The 18,955-nt window shown below is 47.3% G+C and overlaps 1 protein-coding gene across 1 annotated transcript; it reads right to left on the minus strand.

Moving 5' to 3' along the window:
• Positions 1–80: 80 nt before the first annotated feature.
• On the minus strand, positions 81–18,818 carry LOC100114679 (paramyosin, long form). Its single transcript, XM_008215709.4, has 16 exons — positions 15,284–18,818; positions 13,825–13,881; positions 11,180–11,266; positions 10,933–11,099; positions 7,620–7,857; positions 7,414–7,533; positions 7,170–7,319; positions 6,944–7,090; positions 6,649–6,865; positions 6,419–6,546; positions 6,214–6,326; positions 2,093–2,288; positions 1,753–1,881; positions 1,301–1,672; positions 781–1,217; positions 81–666 (listed from the first exon to the last, which is right to left on the minus strand). Exons 1-15 carry the CDS (start codon positions 15,401–15,403, stop codon positions 825–827), a joined length of 2,634 nt encoding a protein of 877 aa, XP_008213931.1. The 5' UTR covers positions 15,404–18,818; the 3' UTR covers positions 81–666; positions 781–824.
• Between the last annotated feature and the right edge of the window lie 137 nt (positions 18,819–18,955).

The raw sequence follows: 18,955 nt of genomic DNA on the forward strand, positions 1-18,955 counted from the left end.
ATATATATATATATATATATATATATATATATATATATATATATATATATATAATGACGAAGTAGTCAAGGATTCGTACGTACGCGTTTCAGTTTATTTATTAAATTATAAGGCTGGTTATAGCCGTACAACAGATTTAGTATACATAAAAACACCATTAGGTGGTGTTCAAAACACTTACGAACTACTCTACTACCATTAGATAACTGGTAATATATGTGTTTATCTAGTAGTAATCGAGTAGTTTGAAATCATTTCTTTATAATTACTTAAATACATTTTCTTAATATGCAGACCACGCGACGCTGCTCAATTCGTGCCGCGTGGTTCTCCTTCTCATGTGTGTGTGTGTGTGTATGTCGCTTGTATGTGTGTGTTTATGCTTAGTATAATAATGTATGATGTGCTGCGAGCGAGTGAGAGAGAAAGAAAGCTCGTGGAGGAGAGAAACTCGTGCGTGCATATATGCTATATATAGTGATGTGAGAGGCCTCGTGTGTGACTCTTTCGTTTATTTCTTTTTTTTCCATCGATTTTTATTAATAAAATGTCTCATATGTATTAATATGCGGAAGTACATAGTCATATGTATCGTATAACATTGTCACTCGCCAGATGCTTGCTCAGCCTCGCTGTGGTCTCTTGCTCGCCCGGAAAAAGTTTTGTCTGTTGAGAGAGAAAGAAAGATAAGAATAGAGATATGTACTGTAGTGATGGCGCTACGGTGGAATGGAGAACATCTTTATGCGGGAAAATGAAACATATATCATGGATACCGACTCTTAGTGAGGATGCATAGGTGCGGCGACGGCGGCGTTGAGGATTTACAGCTCCTGCCTCGACTCCTGGACGAGGTAGACCTGGGAGCCGGGGACCGTGGACGTGGTGACGAAGCTGCGGTGTTTGGCGCGGATGAGGGTCAGGTTGGACTCGGCGGTGTCGGCGCGGTCCTCCGCGGCCTCGAGCTCGCGCTGGAAGCGGCGCACCCTCGTCACGCTCTGTTGGGACATGCCCTCCTGCTCCTGCAGCTGGCGCTTGTAGATGTTGACCTTCTGGCAAGCCTTGTCCAGGGACTCCTGAAGCAGGGCGATGTTCTTCGAGTCCTCCTCCACCTGAATCATCACCTCCTTGATGTTGCGCTCCTTCTTGCGCAGGATCTTCACCGTCTCGGCGTGGCGGCGCTTCTCCTCGTCCAACTCCAGCTCCAGATCGCGGATCTGCGCGCGAACGGCGACATCGTTAGTTTCGATCGTCTTCCGAGTGACTTTTCATTCGATTTTTTATTTTTACTGAAACTTACCCTGGCCTCGAGCTTGCTGATGATGCGCTTGCCGCCGACGATGGCGTTAGCCTCGACCTCCTCGAGGCGCACCGAGAGGTTCTTCACCTCGATCTCCAGGCTCTTCTTGATCGCCTCGATCTTGACGATGCGCTCCTGCTCCTCGTGCAGGATCTCGACGGTGTGCTTGAGCTCGTTCTGCACGCGCTGGTAGCGCTCGTCGCTGACGCGCAGCTCCTTCGTCACCTCCTCGTAGTCGCCGGCGAGGGTCGACAGTTCCTGCTCGAGCTTGGCCTTCGAGGACGCGATGTTGACGTTGATTGTCGTCAGCTCGTTGATGCGGCTGTGGGCCTCCTCGTACTGCTGCTCGACCGTCCTCTTGGCGCGAAGGGCCTGCGACCAGAGCAACGGGCCGTTAGTATAACGGCTTCGATTTCGCGTCGATGCGCGTCTCAGATTATAATTGTACTCACGGATTCATAATTGCCGCGGACTTCTTCAAGCTCGGAAGTCAAGGACTGCAGGCGGCGCTGGCTGATGCCCAACTGGTCGAGCGTCACTTGCAGCTGACGCTGAACCTCGTCGTAGTGGGCTTGCAATTCCTGCAGGACAGAGCGAGATATTGCAATGCGAGATGTTGGCGATGAATTAGACTCGTTTCGACGTGCCCTAAATTCGCGGCCCTTATAATTGGCTTCGTTTTGAAAATGTTGTCTATTGTGAATCATTGATGGCTGTGGCTGGTGCTATTTTCGCGATAAGTCGGGACGGGTGGAAATAAGATTCGATAAATCCATACGCGCATGAACTTACGGTCAAGGTGAGCGACTGCTTCTTGATGGTCTTCTGAAGATCGAGGTTGGTCTTGTTGGCGACGTCGAGGGACAGCTCGAGCTCGGTGATCTGGATCTGGAGCTTCTTCTTGACGCGCTGGACTTCGGTCTTCAGCTTGATCTCAGCTTCGACGACGCGGGCGTTCAGCTGCTCGATCTCGATGCTGGTCTGCTTGCTGCGGAAAACGAAATTACGAGCGTTACAAGGGAAGCTTGCATTTATAAGACGCACAGTCAGCTAGTACTGGTAAATTATTCTCTTAAAGTAATATGGAGGATACAGTATGCAAGGAGGTGGAGAGGATCTTTCTACAACAAAAGGACAACGTGCGAACATTCGAACAGAGAGACGACACAACGAAGACGACTCCTCACAACGCCTAACCTCTTTTCCGTAAAGTAATTGCTACTCTTCTTCTCGAAGCTTTTCATCTCCCGGCTGAGCACCACGAGCGGCTCGGTGATCTTCTCCATGTCGGTGAGGTTTTTCATTCTCTCGTCCATGAGCCTGTGGTGCTCGGCCTCGTCGTGCGTCACGTGCACGGACTCCCTCTGGTACTTCCTGATGTCGGCGAGTTCCTCGCTCCTCGACAGGTTCATCAGGGCGTTAGTTTTGAGCTGGTACTCGATGGCCTTGGCGGACTTGCCGCGCAAGCTCCTGCCGTGCTCGTAAGCTTCGCGCACCTCGGCATCCGACTGTATGTCCTTGAGAGCTTGGTTCCGCAGGTCGGCCATCTCCTCGGGCTCGGGCTCGAGCTCTCGGGGCTCGCTGACGGCGCGTCTGATGAGAAAAGTCGTCGCCTCCGCGTCGAAGCGGCTCGAGAATACCTCCTTCGAGACTCGGGACGCCTGGACGCACTTTTGACGACTGAAGTCCGAGCGCTTCGCTGCCTTTTTGGGGTGTGCGAAAACTGAGTTTTAGGAGCTTTGCCATTTCTTTGTGAGTTTCTATCGTGTGTGTGCAGCAGTGATTGACGTTCATTATCTATCCTCCCGGCGAATAAACGGTTAAACGCTTCGGCCCGATCTCGCGCGTGTCGCTCTTCGATCGTCTCTTCGTCCCTGCCACGAACCCTTCCACACAGTGCGCATACGGAAACATTGACAGACGTGGCGTGGAAAGCGCGTTTCTGCGCGATCGTCGAGAAGCCGAGTCAAAAGCTCACTCTCCGCCGATGCCCGGGCAGCCGAGTTTGATCGCGCCGACTTGGCATAGCCCTTTATAATTCGACGGAGATTTCGGGCGCCAGAAATCCGATACGCATCCCGGTTTTTGAGCGTTTAATTTAAGCGAATGCACAAGACTTGCACTCGAGCGTCTTAGAATTTTTCCCGCAATTTCTCTTTTTGCTCCCCATTGCGTAACAAAGAACGCGCATCGAGAAAAAAAATCGACCGTCGTCTTTGTGAGTGTGCAAAAATGCCGGAGGTGTGCAAAAAGAAGCTACTTACGATCCGTCAAAAATCAACGGCTTTCTTCGGCGAAAGCTCTCTGACACGATTTGCACTGCGATCGAGCGTGCTTGAACCTCAAAACGACTCTGCAAGCCCGGGCGAGGCGCGGCTTTTCTCTCGCTTCGGCGTCTCTTCCTCTCTCTTCCGTGGTACCGAATTAGAAAAGTACGGCTCTCTCATCCGACTACGGAAAGGTCAGCAGTCGCCAAGAGGCTGCTGCTGGGAAGCGCCAAACGGTCGCTCCCATTCAGCAGACGGCGACGACGGCGCGTGCAGTGCATGTCCCGGTCCATCGGCTATAGTCTCGATAATACAAGAAAAGCAACGAGAGAGTGCCGAGCTCCAATAATAGTTCGATGCCCGCGAGAGGAAGAAGCTCCGTTAAAAGCCAGAGATGCTACGCACGGAAAGCTCGGCGATGCTTTATTTGAGCTTTTGACGCGGCCTCGGTTGAGTAATTGGTGTTCCGTGAAATCTTTCGAAAAATAAACCAATAGATTTTTAGCGTTGTTTTTGATAATATCGGTATATGCAGAAACAATCGATTGAACAGGTTATTTGATATCAAAATAATTATGTAAGAAAAACAAACAATATCGGGCAAATTATGTCGATTGCTCTTATGTATCATTTAAAGGATTCATTAAGCACATCAATATTTTTAAATTTTATCTCTGATGTAGAAAGTTCATGGCACGTGTATTATTAACTTCTTAATTTATCACAATATATCAATCTTAACTGTGTCCGACTCCGGCAGATGGATTTCTATTTTAGCACCTACATCACTATCCACACCGCTCGTTTTCTTCTCTGCTCAAAGCCCAGTAATAAATCCCGATTAAAAATTTGCAGATGCACGCGTTGTTCTATTTTTAATCAAATGATATATTTTTAACAAAGACATATTTTATAATTGTCGTTTCGTATATTCGATTTCAATTTATAATTTGTCAAAGACTGCTTGTTTAGTATGATGCTTGTACTCTATTTGTCAAAAGTATTGATGAATAATCAAAATTTATTTGATTAATAGAATGCAGAAAGATAGTTGGCTCTGTCACAAATTGGCAGAACGTTACGATGTGAGTGATCAATGCTAATTGTTAAATTTGTCCGAGATAGAAATTGTTATTCATTTGTCTAATTTTAACTTGGTAAACTGTTAAACATTCATATTTGTAGATAAAATAATTAAATAATAAATGTCAATCACATTTCTGCTGTCGTTTCTATTGTGAAATTAAATTCTTAACGGTATACAAATACTTTTCAAAGTCGAATATATTTCTCAGTAAAGCGCCTTTAACAACGCCTGAAGTATGTTGAACTATAACTCAAGATTCAAATCCAACTCCCTGACCTCAATGTAATTAGACGTACGCATTTCTGCCTAACGTTTGCTAATTGCTTTGATTCTCTACCTTGAAATTGTCAAGATGCTCCTTGGCTCGCATTTCTGCCCCAACGACGTGCTTCGCAAGCTCATCCCTGCTGTAGGGGACGACGTAATTGTGTTCCCATGTGCCTCGCGCTTCTGTCCACGGAAGCGCGGCCTTCAGTGCAGTCTTCTTCGACACCTCGCCACTTTCCTTACGATCGAGGTAATCGATCATCGGCTGGTAATAATTGATCCCGAAACCGTAATTACGCTCGTAGACGGTCGTGGGTAGGTGACGCCATTTGGTAGGCGCCACCGGCATTTGCGACAGCGGTGTGGTATCCATACCTCTGGTTGATCACTTTTGGAATGTATAATCTTAGTTAGGTTCGTATCTCTTGGTCGTTGTTAGCTTGTTATCTCGTCACTCGTGGTTGTCTCTCACTTTTCAACTTTCTCAGTAAAAAAATCAACAATTCACTGCGAGAAAAAGCTCCGGACTTGCAGCAGCCCATTCGCGACTTACTCGAGGCAGTGAAGATCGACGTTCGATGCGCGAGCAGTGCCGTCGTTGAAACGAATCTGTCGATAGGCAGACGGGTGGGCCATTATTTGTAGACTTTTTAGCCGCGCAGCTTGCAACACCCGTCAAGTTCGACGCGCTTGAGCTGCTTGCTTGCTCGCGGTATGTATACCGGGAAGATGAATCGCGATTGACGAGAATTATTAATAGAGAGGTGATCGAGCGCGCGTGGCAGCCTGCGATTTATAATTCAGTCTTGTCATTTGCTTGGAACCTTCGACGCGCGATACTTGTTTCGATATTGTTCTAAGCAGGGCAAGGGTGCGCTAGCACGCTTAGCCTTAATTAAAGCTCTTGGTATTCGGTGCTCGTTATGTTACACAATTGTTAATTGGAAACGATTTGCTTTTGTAACTTGCTGATAAGATGCCCATTTGAATTCTCGAAGGTGTAGATGTTTCGTTATAAATTACGATAATATACTACTTATACAGACTTGAAAAGTTTCTTCTTGAGTCTTCTCTTCAGAGCTGCGATGCTGACGAATAAGACTAATATTTATCATACCTATATATGAATTCCTAAGACTGGCCTAATAACAATAATAATAATAACAATCGACACGAATCATCACAAGAATATATGGAACGCCACCAATGAACAAAACAACAGGTGATCAGGAGATGATAAGAAGAAGTGGGTACTGAAAGAAGTTTATATAATACAACAAGCTTGTATTTACCGGATGGCTTCGATTTCCTCATCCTTCTCGGCGATGCGACGCTCGGTCTCGTGACGGAGTTGACTCAACTCGGCGGACAGGCGCTGCGAACGCTGCTCTTCGATCTTGCGGCCCTGTTAGTTCAAGACAAAGAATTATTAATCCGACCGTCAGTACTATATCGAGATTTGAAATTGATCGATTTTATTCCAATTCAATAACTTACGGCTTCGGCTTCCTTATAGGCAGCGGCAAGCTCCTCGCGCTCATTCTCCAGGCGACGGAGTTCCAGCTCGAGCTCGTGAAGTCTGCGGTTCATGTCAGCAAGCTGGTTCTTAGCATCGCCAAGATCATCTGTAATGACGTGAGGATCGATTAGAATTTTGATACAAATGTTAAACGTATGCCTCGGCACGAATGTACAGTTGAAAAGAAGATACGACGATTGTTACGTACCTCCAAGTTTCTTATTCTCACGGACCAGCTGATCCTTGAGTTCACGAGTCTTGTCGAGCTCGGCGTTGGTGCGCTGGAGCTCCTGTTGCTTGTTGCGGAGATCGCGTTGGCTGGTCTCGTAGAGGTTGATGGTCTCCTCGAGGCGAGACTTCAGTTCGATGTTGGCCTTCTCCAATTGTTCGACGCGCTTCTGCAACTCCCGAGCGGTTCCATTGGCCTGGAGGGAATAGAATGATGCATTATTACATGTTCACGCTGAGTTGAAAATCGATTCATCGGTTCAGTTGATATTCACCTTCTCCAAGTCGATGATCAGGACTTCGACTTCAGATTGGAGGCGAGACTTCTGCTTCTCGAGGTTATTGATCTTGACCAGCAGAGTTTCGATGTGCTCTTCCAGTTCCTGGATGCGGACGGTGTATTTTCTGCGGATTTCCTCGACCTACGAAATGAATGACGACGTTACGTGACAGTCTGATCAATGGTATTCTTAATTAGGATGGTGTCGACAAGATCGTCACCTCTTCGGCGCGTGCGTTAGCCTCGGTCTCGTACTTGGATCTCCAGATGGATACTTCGCCGTTGGCCTTGACCAATTGACGCTCCAGTTCCAGACGAGCCTCGGATTCTTCCTCCAGTTGGACGCGAACGGATTCAATTTCGATCTCAACCTAACGAATGGAAAAGTCGCGTTTTAGCGTTTGTTTTTAACAAAATTTGTATATTCCTGCTGTTGCCACAAGAGTTCCTGCATCACGTTCTTACCTGGTGGAGGGAAGCCTCGACGAGGGATCGGCGACGTTCCTCATCTTCCAGACGACGACGAGCATCCTCAAGTTGGCTAACAACTTGCTGTCTCAAGTAGCTGATGTTTTCGATGTTGACCTGATAATTTTTAAATTGTAAACTTTAATATCTTGGCATGATTCGATCACAGTTTGTTCAATGAATCAATTGATTATAATCATCACCTTTAAGTCTTGGACTTCCTTGGTCAATTCGATGTTCTCTTGGGACAGACGAGTTTTGTGGCTGGTGATATCGACGATGGTGCGGTTAAGTTCCTCAATTTTGACATTGAGTTCAGAAACATGAATCTCCAACTTTTCAACGGTCTTGATTGACAACACTTTCTCCTTGGTGATACTGTCCAGCTGAGAGAGAAGCTCGTAAACTTCCTGTTGGAATTTCGATTTTTCCTTGTCGGCCCTGAAATCCCATGATTACATAAAATTATTTACCATCATTTATTGCTTGAGTATCTAAATAAACATAGCATCTTATTGGAGCAATAAAAATTCGAAATAATTTTATTGCGTATACAAAGTTGCTCCCATTTCGGTTATTTTTAGCTATTTCGAATTTGTCTTCAAACAGTTCGATAATACACAAATTTTTACGATTTTACATCCAGTATCAATAGTTGATTCGTTATTTTCGTTCAAGTGTCAAATATAGACCAGCGATTTCAGTAATGTGTTATTATAGAGCGGCCCTGCACTTTCTCAGTTCTTGTTCTCCTTATTATTTTTGTGTAAGATATTCCTTTACGTATAAAGAGTGCGAAATTTTTTCCGAATAAAGATTCTCTTCTTATATTGTTAATGTAAGTGGAGTCTAATTAAATACCGAATGTTGACTTTTTCTATACACCGATTTGATTAACGCTTAAAGTTATTTTAAAATTGATTTTGCCGAATCAGCGACATTAGAAACGTTTTGAAAAATAATCTGCTTATAAATTATTAATATAATATATAGATAAAACAAATTAACGTGGTAGCCCAAGTCAAATTCAGATTTCCAGTTTTAACATACGAGTGATATAATTTGCGGGTAAAATAGATCTCTGCATCGACAAAGGGAAGCAGGGAAACAAGTGGAAGAGTAGCATTTGGTCCGCCATGAGCTTACGCTCTGCTTTCACCTGTTGATTCGAGCTAAGTCAGCTGTGAACACTTGTAGAAATACTTTCCAACCGCTTCCAGAGTCTTCTAACGTCGAGTATTATTCCGAAAACTTTTCAAACATTTTGCGTGAATTTTGAATTTTACTGAAACTTTACGCGCGGAAGATCTCTGAAGGCGCTCAAAATAATTTAAGAATCCACGGAAATAATGTATCTATTTATAAAGTGAGATTGTCTTCGATTTAGGTTGGCATGGAACGGACGCGAATGCGAAGAAGTAAGCCGTACAAATGACTTTTCCGCCAGTTTCAGGATATTTTTACAGCGGTACAATCCATCATTGTAGTTCGAACGAGCCAGCGACACACGCAACGAGGTGCGATAAAAATTGCAAATTTCGAAACAAGCCTTTCCCCGCGTTATTTACAAACACACGCCCAACCGGCTCGAATTTCACCCGATTTCTCAGACCATCGTAAAAATTCGCATCTCGTCGCGTCAACCTAGAATAGCATCAAGGAACGCCACTTGGAGAAAGCAAAAAACATCAATGCATCCATTTTTCTCGATCTCGCGCTCGATATCCGAGCGCGAATCCGCATCGTGCATTAGCTCGGCTGCACCCACGCGAAATGCCGGTGTAAGGTGTCGCGCGCGCCGCTGGCGTGTCTTGATTCCGGGGATAAGTGGGGATTCGGGTGCTGCGGAGCCGCGCCGCGTGTACTAATATGGCGCGCGCCCGAGTTGCCGACCGTGGGGTTGCGAGAGAGAGAGAGAGAGAGAGAGAGAGAGAGAGAGAGAGAGAGAGAGAGAGAGAGAGAGAGAACGAGAAACGCGCTCGCTTCTCTCTTTCTTTGCGCTCGGACGTTAAAAATAGTCATAAGCTCGCTCTGCCGCTGCTGCTGCTGCCGAGAAAGCTCTGAGCTTGATTCTACCTCTGGGTGTACGTGAGTGTGTGCTCTGGTACAGCGCACCAGTTGTTTGCGTGTGCGTGAAGAGAGGAGATTTTCCGCGAGACCTGACTAATTTTGCATCGTTTTAAAGTATTGAGTTTAAAACTGGAAATGTTGATGTTCGCAGCGAAAGTCAACGATTATCCAAAATCATCACCGTTAACGAGATCTCAGCTTATTATTTATTTACATCGCGCCGCATCTGTGCGGCGTGTCGAAATTTTTCACTTTATTTTTAAAAGCCAGCGGAATCTCCCCTTACACGTAATTTTAGTATCATCGGCCCGCGGCTATTGTGTGGCTTCCTCTCCATCTCACAAAAAGTCATGCACGAGAATCTCGGATTCCAGGGTCGGCGCGACGTTAATAAATCAGCCGGCTCTATTTTTTCTCGCGCGACAGCGGGATTACGTACTCGCGAGCAACTTTTCTTATTGTCGCGATGAATCTCTCGCGACAGTTCGGAAATGTGGGTGAAACGGCCGGGCCATAATTAGCGCGCGAGTGTGCGAGAGAGCTTATTTCGATGCCTTGGATTATCCCTTTTTATCAAGCTGTGCGAGGTACTATAGCCGCGCGACGAAGGCTAACTGCCGGCGCGCTTAAATTGGTTACTAATTAACGAGAGAGTGAAGAGAGAGAGAGAGAGAGAGAGAGAGAGACCAGTCCGGTTATAATACACTCTTGAAGCTTTCCACGCTAGCCGTCGAGAGAGGAGAATCGCGGAAGTTGTGAGCTCAAACTCTTTATTATTATCGTCTTTATTACGAGGCTCTTGATTTAGCTGAGCGGCATCGTCGAGTTAAACTTTCCAATTAGCGAGGGAGTTGTATTTCGTCGCACGTCAAATTCCAAGCAGAAATAGCCGGTTTATCGCAATGCCTAGTGGCGATCCAGCAATTATTCGAAGTTTCATTTGACTCGCAATAAGCCTCGCTTTCAGTTCTCTCGCGCGGAGAACAAACCGCGGTTTATAATAGAAGCCCGAGAAATCGCATAATAAGAGTCATAATGGACGATTTGCGAAGCGGCGCGAGAGGAAAATGGCGTATGCTCAGGTGCAGTGCGCGCGGGCCACTTGGATTGCGGCCAGTGCGCGCGACACATTCGCCCGTTTATTACCTTCCGCCCGCGCCTCGCGTCGTTACGTTCTATAATTGTTGCGCGTATCGCGCGTTGATTCATCGAATCGCCGCGGCGCTATATACACACTGAGCTTGATGATTTGCCGACAGGGCTCGTAACAAAGGGTTATGGATTCCGAAGTGTCGACAGCCCCTTCGCTCGTTTTCATCGAGCTTTCTTCGGTCGTCTGATTTACGGGCTACGACTTCGCGGAAGAGGGAATTCACGCTCCGCGTCAACAAAGATATTATGGAGATGTTGCGCGATAAGAAAGATAAGAAAGAAAATTGGACGAACCTGGCGCGTGCCTTGGAGAGCTGGTCGATCTGGTCCTGGAAATCGACGACGACCTCCTGGTGCTTTTTGCGCAGAAGGTGGGCCGTCTCTTCGCTCTCCAGGTGCACGTCCTCGAGGAGTTTCCTCAGCTTCATCAACTCTGTGTCTCGCTTCTTGTTAATTTCGAACTGCAATCGAATTATCGACGTGTGAATACAGAATTTTTGTCGGCAATCGAGAATAACGCCCATGTGTATCGCTTATTTACCTGAGATTCGGCGCCACCCTCGGCCTCTTCGAGGCGTTCGGACAGCTGGATGACTTGCACGCTCAAGTCGGCGCGCTCGCGTTCAATCTGCAAGAGAAGGTTGCGTTTGTACAGTTTAGCTACGGATCATGGGTAAGAAAAACATTCATCACTTTGCACCTCTAGCTTATTCGAGTCGAGAATTCAATCCCGATTTATTCCGAGAAGTGAGAAACAAGCGCGCGGTTATTTAAATGTAGGCTGCACCTGTCTGACCGGAGCCGGCCGCTTTCCACTGACGAGCCCTCCTCGTCATAGTCATGCGCCGTTGCCGCGCACAACCTATCCGTTCCACTCGCAGGGGACGCATCATTTCGAGCCCTCGCTCAACTGGCCCGGATTCGTTAAAATAGCGAATCCAAAACAAGCCTGACAGTGAGGCGCAAAAGGAAGAGCGCAGCGGTCAAGCTCGCGGAAAAGAATGCACCTTGCACTCTCCCTCTGCGCTCTCGCGCGAGCTTCGAAATAACGCGCGCTGACCCTATCACGCATCAAGTCACGCGCGAGCTCAAGCACCGCAGAGACGGTCATTGTTTTGGAGGCGCAGGGGCTAAGGACAGATGACCGATCGCCAAGAGGAGAGATAGAGAGGAAGAGCGCCCCTTTGTCTCTCCGCTCGAAGCTATAGCCCCTCGTGCATGCGCGTCGTGACGTCAGTCCCATCGCGCGCGCGCGAGCGCGAATAGACGCGATCTAATTTCGTGCGGTCGCCGCTTCTAAATCCGGAGCTTTATTCATATTACAAACGAGGCGCGCGCCTCTATATAACCGGCCGCGGGTATACGCGTCCCTCGTTGCGAAAAACCGGCACCAGCGCGGACCTCCCGCGGCCGCGGCGCATTCCTCGCTCTCGGCATCAGCGGATTTATCCTTGTTTGTGTATGTAATTGATGTACTCCTATCTCCGTACTTTGCCGAGAACGGCCGTAATCTCTGGCAGACATTCAGCGCGAGGGGCGAGACGATTTCGCTGGCCAATTAAACGCCGAGATTTATATACACCGGACGCGGATTTCGCGTGCGTTTTACGCCGAGAAATCGACCGGATGGCTCTTTTTTGTTAGACGTTGCTGGAGGAGATTGTTTTTGTTAAATGCAGAAAACGGCGCCGATGCGTCGGATGTTTGGCTCTTGTTTCAGAGAATCGGTGTAAACACCGAGGTTCCTCGAAATAAATAGCTTTTTGGTACACATTACTCTTACTAAGCGCACTTAACGTTTAACGGCGCGTCGCGAGCCGCATCCGTAAAGGTTGAAAATTCGAAAATTATATCACTTTTTTGGCAGCGCTCTTCGCCCGTCGAGAGGCGGACCGAGTAATGAATCGTTTTCTTGAGGGCATTTAAAATAAGTTTATTAGATTCGATAAATTCGCGGAGCAATTAACGATATGATTAAACTCGAGAGCCGAATCGGTGTGGACTCAGTATTATGCCAGCGCCTTACAATGTTTTTATTATGAATGGATACAAAAATAACGGAAATAGACCCATTACTCAGTGTCAAGCTAACCGCATATTTTCGACGATATTAAAAATAGCCAGCAACTATGTTTCTCCTAGCGAACGTGTGTGTGAGCAGCGAAATAAGTGATGGCAAAACGTGTACGCTAAAAAAATCTTTCGCTTTGAACAATTTTTCGTTTCTCCGAAAATTCATCGAGCGCCATGAATAGAGTACAAGAATTCCGAGTTCGAATTGAATCATGTAATTACAATTTACAATCCAAGGATGCTCTTCTGTCTCGCAACGATGCCAATATTCATCAAAATCACAGTCTTGTCTACACCTCGAAATGCCGGTTCAAAGTCGCGTCCCCCCGCATCCGGGCTCGGAAAATACAAATTTATTTTCGGAAGACCTTATGATACCCGCGCGTGGTGCGGCTCGAGCAGAGAACGGAGAAAGAAGGCTTGTTGGCCGCAAAATTCCCTACAACAATTTTAGAAGTCATGCGTTTCGACTGATCGGCGCCTCGTACGTTTTGCCAATTTCCGGCTGTCTCTTTTCGACGATTTTCCAATCTTGAACCCGAAGGACGAGAGAAAAGTACAGCGAGTATAATTTTCGCGTGAGTTTTTCTCAGTCGCACTGCGAAGGCGGATCGTATATAGCGCCGGTCGCATCTCGCAACGGGAACGAGAAACACATCGGTGGGATGCAGGAACGAGGCGCAGAGCTCGGTGAGCGCAGCGCGCACTAGTTCGCTTTCCCAAAAATAGCCGCGCTACGCCCAGAGCTGGACATCTCAACCCGGTAAATCCCCAGCGAAGCGAGAGGCGCCATCTTCGGCGACCAGAGCAACACGCGATACGAACGAAAGCTCGCACGATTCCATATGTTTTCGACGAAAATAATTTTTCGCGCCTGGAGCGCGGCCCCGCTGATGCCTTGCATTTTTCGAGCTGTATTCTTTCTCCGGAGGGGAGACGGATTACGCGTAGGCGGACCGTGTATTTTAATCGTTCGCCCGTACCCTGTGTTGTCGTGAAAGAGGCCTAATTTTATTTTCCGTCATCCAATACATACTTTGTTCTCGCACGTTACGTCGCTTCGAGTGCTCGTATGAATGTTTTTCTTGGAATATGAAAAGCACGGAAACTTACCCTCTGACGCAGCTCCCTCTCGGACTCGAGGTCATCCTGTAGCAGGCGGATTTTGTCCTGAAATCATAAAGCATACGTGTTGCGTCTCACGTCTTTTTTTTTCATCTCCTGGAAGAAGAAGCCGAGAAAAAGCAGAGCGAGAGAAGGAAAAAATAGAAGGACGGACTTTCCTCGCTCGGCAATGTTTCGCGAGGTCGCGCGTCTCCACGACATCGTCTCGGGTGGCTCTTACACGGGCTTTACGTAATGGCCAAGAGAGAGTACAGAAATATCCGCCGCCGCCGGTCTGCTGCGCTCGGTGGAGAAAACGAGGAACTGACCCGACGATGACGACGACGAGAGCGGCTCGCCGAGGAATTCGCTTTGCTTTCTTTCGTCCGGCTTTCTCGATATTCTCCCCCGACGATTATCTGCCCTCGGAACAAGAGAAACCTGCGGGGGACCCTAACCCTTTTGTTAAAAACTAGGTTACGAGCGTTCCGAGCGCTTCCGCGGACTCCCACTATTTTTGGATCGACTCGGCACTGATCTTTCGACCCGATTGTTTTGCCCCATTTCTCCGTCGCCTCGAAAGCCAGGCTTTCCACGTCTACCGAGGAGAAAAAAAGCCGCGATCTATAAATGTAGCCGACGACTCATTCATCGGAGCCACGCGCGATTTCGCAACGGTAAATAGGCGCCAGAAAATTATCTCAGACGAGATCGCTCGTATAGAGCGAGGAGCGCCGTGGTTGAGAGTCTCGTCTTCGTCTCTCTCGTTCCCCGAGCTCCCCCGACTATTTTCGTACGTGGAGCAGCAGCAGCAACAGCAGCAGAGGTAGTAGAAGTAGCGGCAGCACTTTGGCCCGCGATCGAGCAACACGTATATTGCGAGCACGAGATTGGCACTAAAGTCCCTTATGGTCACTGAACTTTTGCAGACACGTTTCTTTTTTCTTCGGCATCGTCTCGCGGCTATCGCTTCACAGTATGCATTTTTCAGAGTTGATGCGCACTGATTCTTCAAGCACTGGATTTATTTTCACTTGCCGAGTCCGCTCGGCCGAGCCGTTCTCTTCTGTTACTGCTTGGCCTCAGCGTCGTTGTAGCACATACAATCGCTGCAGAGTCTCTTCTTACGTCATCGTCAGAGTCCCCCGGATTTTCCATTTTTCTCACTCAAGGAGTCAATTTTTTCAGCGAATCTAGATACTCGGGGATGTCGTGGATTTTCGCGAGTGCGTTGGGTGAAGAATTGCGCTTTCGTGTGCTATGCGTTGTGAGCGATGTTAGAAAATGACGCGGACGGAATTTCGGTTGCGTGTACCATTCGAGAGTTCGTTATCGCGTCGGCGAATAGTTGGAATATCTTTGATCGACCGAGGCACGCAAAAGAGTGTGTGTTACAGCTATTCTCGGCTGAATTCGGTTATGACTTCATGAGTACGTATAGGGTGGAAAAGAGGTGCGAAGGACTTACCTCGAGCCTGGAGAGAGCGCTCAGGTCGGCGCTGTACTCGATGCTGACGTCAGCCGATCCACCAGCTCCGCTCGAGCGGTACGAGTACTTCGAAGATTTAGCTACCGCAGAAGACGACATTCTGTCGGTGTTCTGTCTCTGTTGCTTAAAATATTCTTGTGATACTGTTTATCGGAGACCTCGGCTCTCCGTCGTAAAAACCCCTGTCAAGCTTGTCTGAGCTCAAACTCCAAGCGGGCGTCGATCGGCCGTCCTCGACCAAGAGAAACTGCGTGCGTTCGCGCGAGGGGCAGCTTCGCGCTCTATCTGTCGGCGGCGGTCTCTTCCTCTTCTCTTTCTCTGGCGCACTCTCTCTCTCTCTCTCTCTCTCTCTCTCTCTCTCTTTCTGTCTCTCTCTCTCTCTCTCTCTCTTCTCCTCTCCTCTCTCCGTCGGTGCGTGCGAGCGACTTCGTTGGTTCTCGTTGGTTCGAGGGGTTTCGGAGCCGACCAGCGCCCTACTCGTAGTGCGCGACCCGTCGTCGTTCGTATGGCGCGCCGGCCGCTCCATGGCTCCGTCAAATTCACGCAGCGGCGCATGCGCCGTAGATCTCCGCGACTGCCCCCACCGCTCGGCACTACCACCACCGCCCCGCACTGCTCCTGCAAGGGCGAACGCTGCCGTCCTGCGTGGGCGGTTCAGCCTCCTCTCTCTCTCTCTCTCTCTCTCTCTCTCTCTCTCTCTCTCTCTCTCTCCTCTCCTTCCTCTTGCTCGATTTTCCTACTCGGCTCGCGTGCCGGGCTATCTCTGTGATGGCACTTGAGGGAGAAAGAGCGAGAGAGCGAGTGAGAGGATAGGAGAGCAATAGAATAGGCACCAAGTGCCATCGAAGTGCCTGACACGCGCGATTATGCTCGTATGTGTGGGAGTGAGAGAGAGAGAGAGAGAGAGAGAGAGAGAGAGAGAGAGAGAGAGAGAGAGAAAGAGAGCGAGGAATTCGGATGTGAGATGTGCGCCGCTGCATGATTGACGAGACAGGCTCTGGCCAGCTGTGGATTATATGGCTAGTGTTACGTCGGGAACGATGATTTTCGGATACGCGTATCGCCGCATTTTATGGTTTCAATCGTCGACGGGGGATTATATTTTACGGTTTAATGACTTCTTAATTTATTGGCTGCGAAGGACGCGCATAACAAGGGGCTTCTTCAAGGGTACCCAACAAAGTTTCAAGAGGATCCTTGATTGTTGACGATGGAGATTTCAATGGCTCACATTCGTTGTTTATAGCCTCCTCAGCAAAGTTAACGACTTGACTCGACTCACTGCGATAATTTTTTTGATGCAACGTGTTATTTAAATCAAAGCCTGTGCGAAATAAACTATGTCGTATCTAAACACAAATTATTTTTATCAGCGAAACAGTGCAAACATTTCATCTCGTGAATCATAGATATATAATAAGCACTCATAGTGTCATCTTCTCTCAGCTCAGCGAATCTTCAGTGACAGTGATCAAGTCGATAAAAATGTGTAAACAAATTTCTCGATACAGTCATCCTGAGCTTTTGCCAAAATTGCTCGGAAAAAACAATATCTTCAAGCACATTGAAGCGCCGACGAGAAAATCACTAGGAAACTCGACGGGGAGAGTTGACTCACCTAACTGGCAAGAGAGCTGTATGACTGACACAACTATTTTTATAAGTGGATCTGTTGCAACGGTTCAAACGCTTTTTTCTACTTGTTATACGGTTAATTCTGTCTTTCTCACAAAATACGAGCTATAAGTAATTGTCATATATTTAGCTGATTGATAGACACTATTTTTATAAACAAATTGAATTTGCCGTTATGAAAAGTCGGTAAACCATTCGAATATATAAATAATTTAGTCGTTTATTATTTAATTCCGCCGCAGACTATCCTTGCCCAGGCAAAGGTCAGATAAAAGTAACAATACAAACAATGTCATTTTGACAATCCGTCACAAGCATAATTAAAAACAGCGCAGATCAAAAAAGTAATTTAACTAACTGGTATTTACAATATTTTGACTATTTGGATGATTTTCTTAATTGACTATTTTTACAGCTTATTGAACAAATTCAAAAGTTCACATTATTTAAAAAATATAATCTTTGTAATAAAATGATGTCGAGTCTACGTGAAAAATTACTGGAACGCACGGGATGTTGGTCACCAACCTGTCGTCAATGGACGGGACACAAAAAGCGTGAACAATGTGCATTGACTGACGTGAATTCTGTACATGTTGTTTTTTATCGCTTCGACATCGTCTGTGTGGCTGATTTGTAGCTTTGGTATAGTGGTACCAGGAAAATCGAGCTACCGATTTTCTTTCTTATTTTAATGCAGACAATGTGCTCCTATTTAAGAGTTTAGCATGATAAAGTTTGTCATTTGATCTTCCGAAATTTTGTTCAGTTACATTAACATTTTTAACATACGGAACAAGAAGTTGAGTACGCAGTGCATCCGTAGCATATGTATAAATGAAAAATAATAGCTAATCATCTCGGTGCAGAGGGCGCGGACCAAAGCGAGCTTGCATGCAGGGAAAAAGAGGGGAGAGAGCGTGTTAACCAGTGCAGTGCGAAGTCTCTGTCGAACGGTAAAGCAGCAGTTTGCGCTGAATTTCCCGAGGTACTCAGACGAGCTTGCTTCTCCACTCTCTGCTTCTCACCCCACTACCGCCCGCTGCCTATAAAAGGTCGCCGCTGGCTAGTGGGCAAAGTATCTCACCGTCTCTCTCCCTCTCGCACGCACTTCTGAGCAGCACGCCGCGCACGAGTAATTTGAGATTGGCCCAAGACGAGAGCAGCCGCTGCTTCCTCGCCCTCTACTCTCCCCGATTCTTCTGTTTCTTCGACTTCGCCTGTTCCTCCGACTCTCCTTCGCGGTCTCGAACTCTCATTCTTCCTGTGCCCGTGTTCTTCGCGCGATGTCGTCGCTCCGCAAGCTGAGCTTTTTTTCGGAAAGATGCGTGCGCGCGGATCCGCGGAAGAGACAGTTTTCTCGGTTCACCGACGCGGTTCGAATTTAGGCGCGGGCAATGCTTTGTGGTTATTGCGAAAGAGACTGCGCTGCTTCGAGCCTTTTTATTGCGATCCTTGCGATCCGTCTATTTGTTGCATACAGATTTTGAGAAAGGCGGTAATTTTAGCGCAGAAAAACGTTTTTGTGTCCTAAGTTAGATAACATAGAATCACATCGGTTATCAATGTTTTCTGCTCGTAACTACTATACTACTATGCCACTACTACCGCTACTACTACTACTACTAAAGATACGCGGCATATTTCATTCATCCCACTCATTCATTTCTGATCTTATCTTTTTCTTATCTCTTTGCTTTTATCCATCGTCGAGCACTGCTCGTCCACGGCCGCGAGTAGGTACCTCTCTATTTCTGCGTCTGTCCTCCTGCATCTCTTCGTACACGTATTTCCGTTCGTTTGCCATTTCACGGCTGGTAAGCAAGTGCAGCACCCGGTGGCTCGACCTGCTGGGGAATTCGGAAGATTGCTAGAAAGAGACAGAAAGAAAACGAGAGGGAGAGAGAAGAGATATGTAGAGGGACGACTAGAATAACTGCGCTTTCGGCTGCTTATGTTGCGTACCGCATTGCCCCGCGCCAAACTTTCTCGTGTGTATACACCTATGCTATTTCT

The sequence above is a fragment of the Nasonia vitripennis genome, chromosome 2, assembly GCF_009193385.2.
Source record: "Nasonia vitripennis strain AsymCx chromosome 2, Nvit_psr_1.1, whole genome shotgun sequence".
Taxonomy (NCBI): Eukaryota; Metazoa; Arthropoda; class Insecta; order Hymenoptera; family Pteromalidae; genus Nasonia; species Nasonia vitripennis.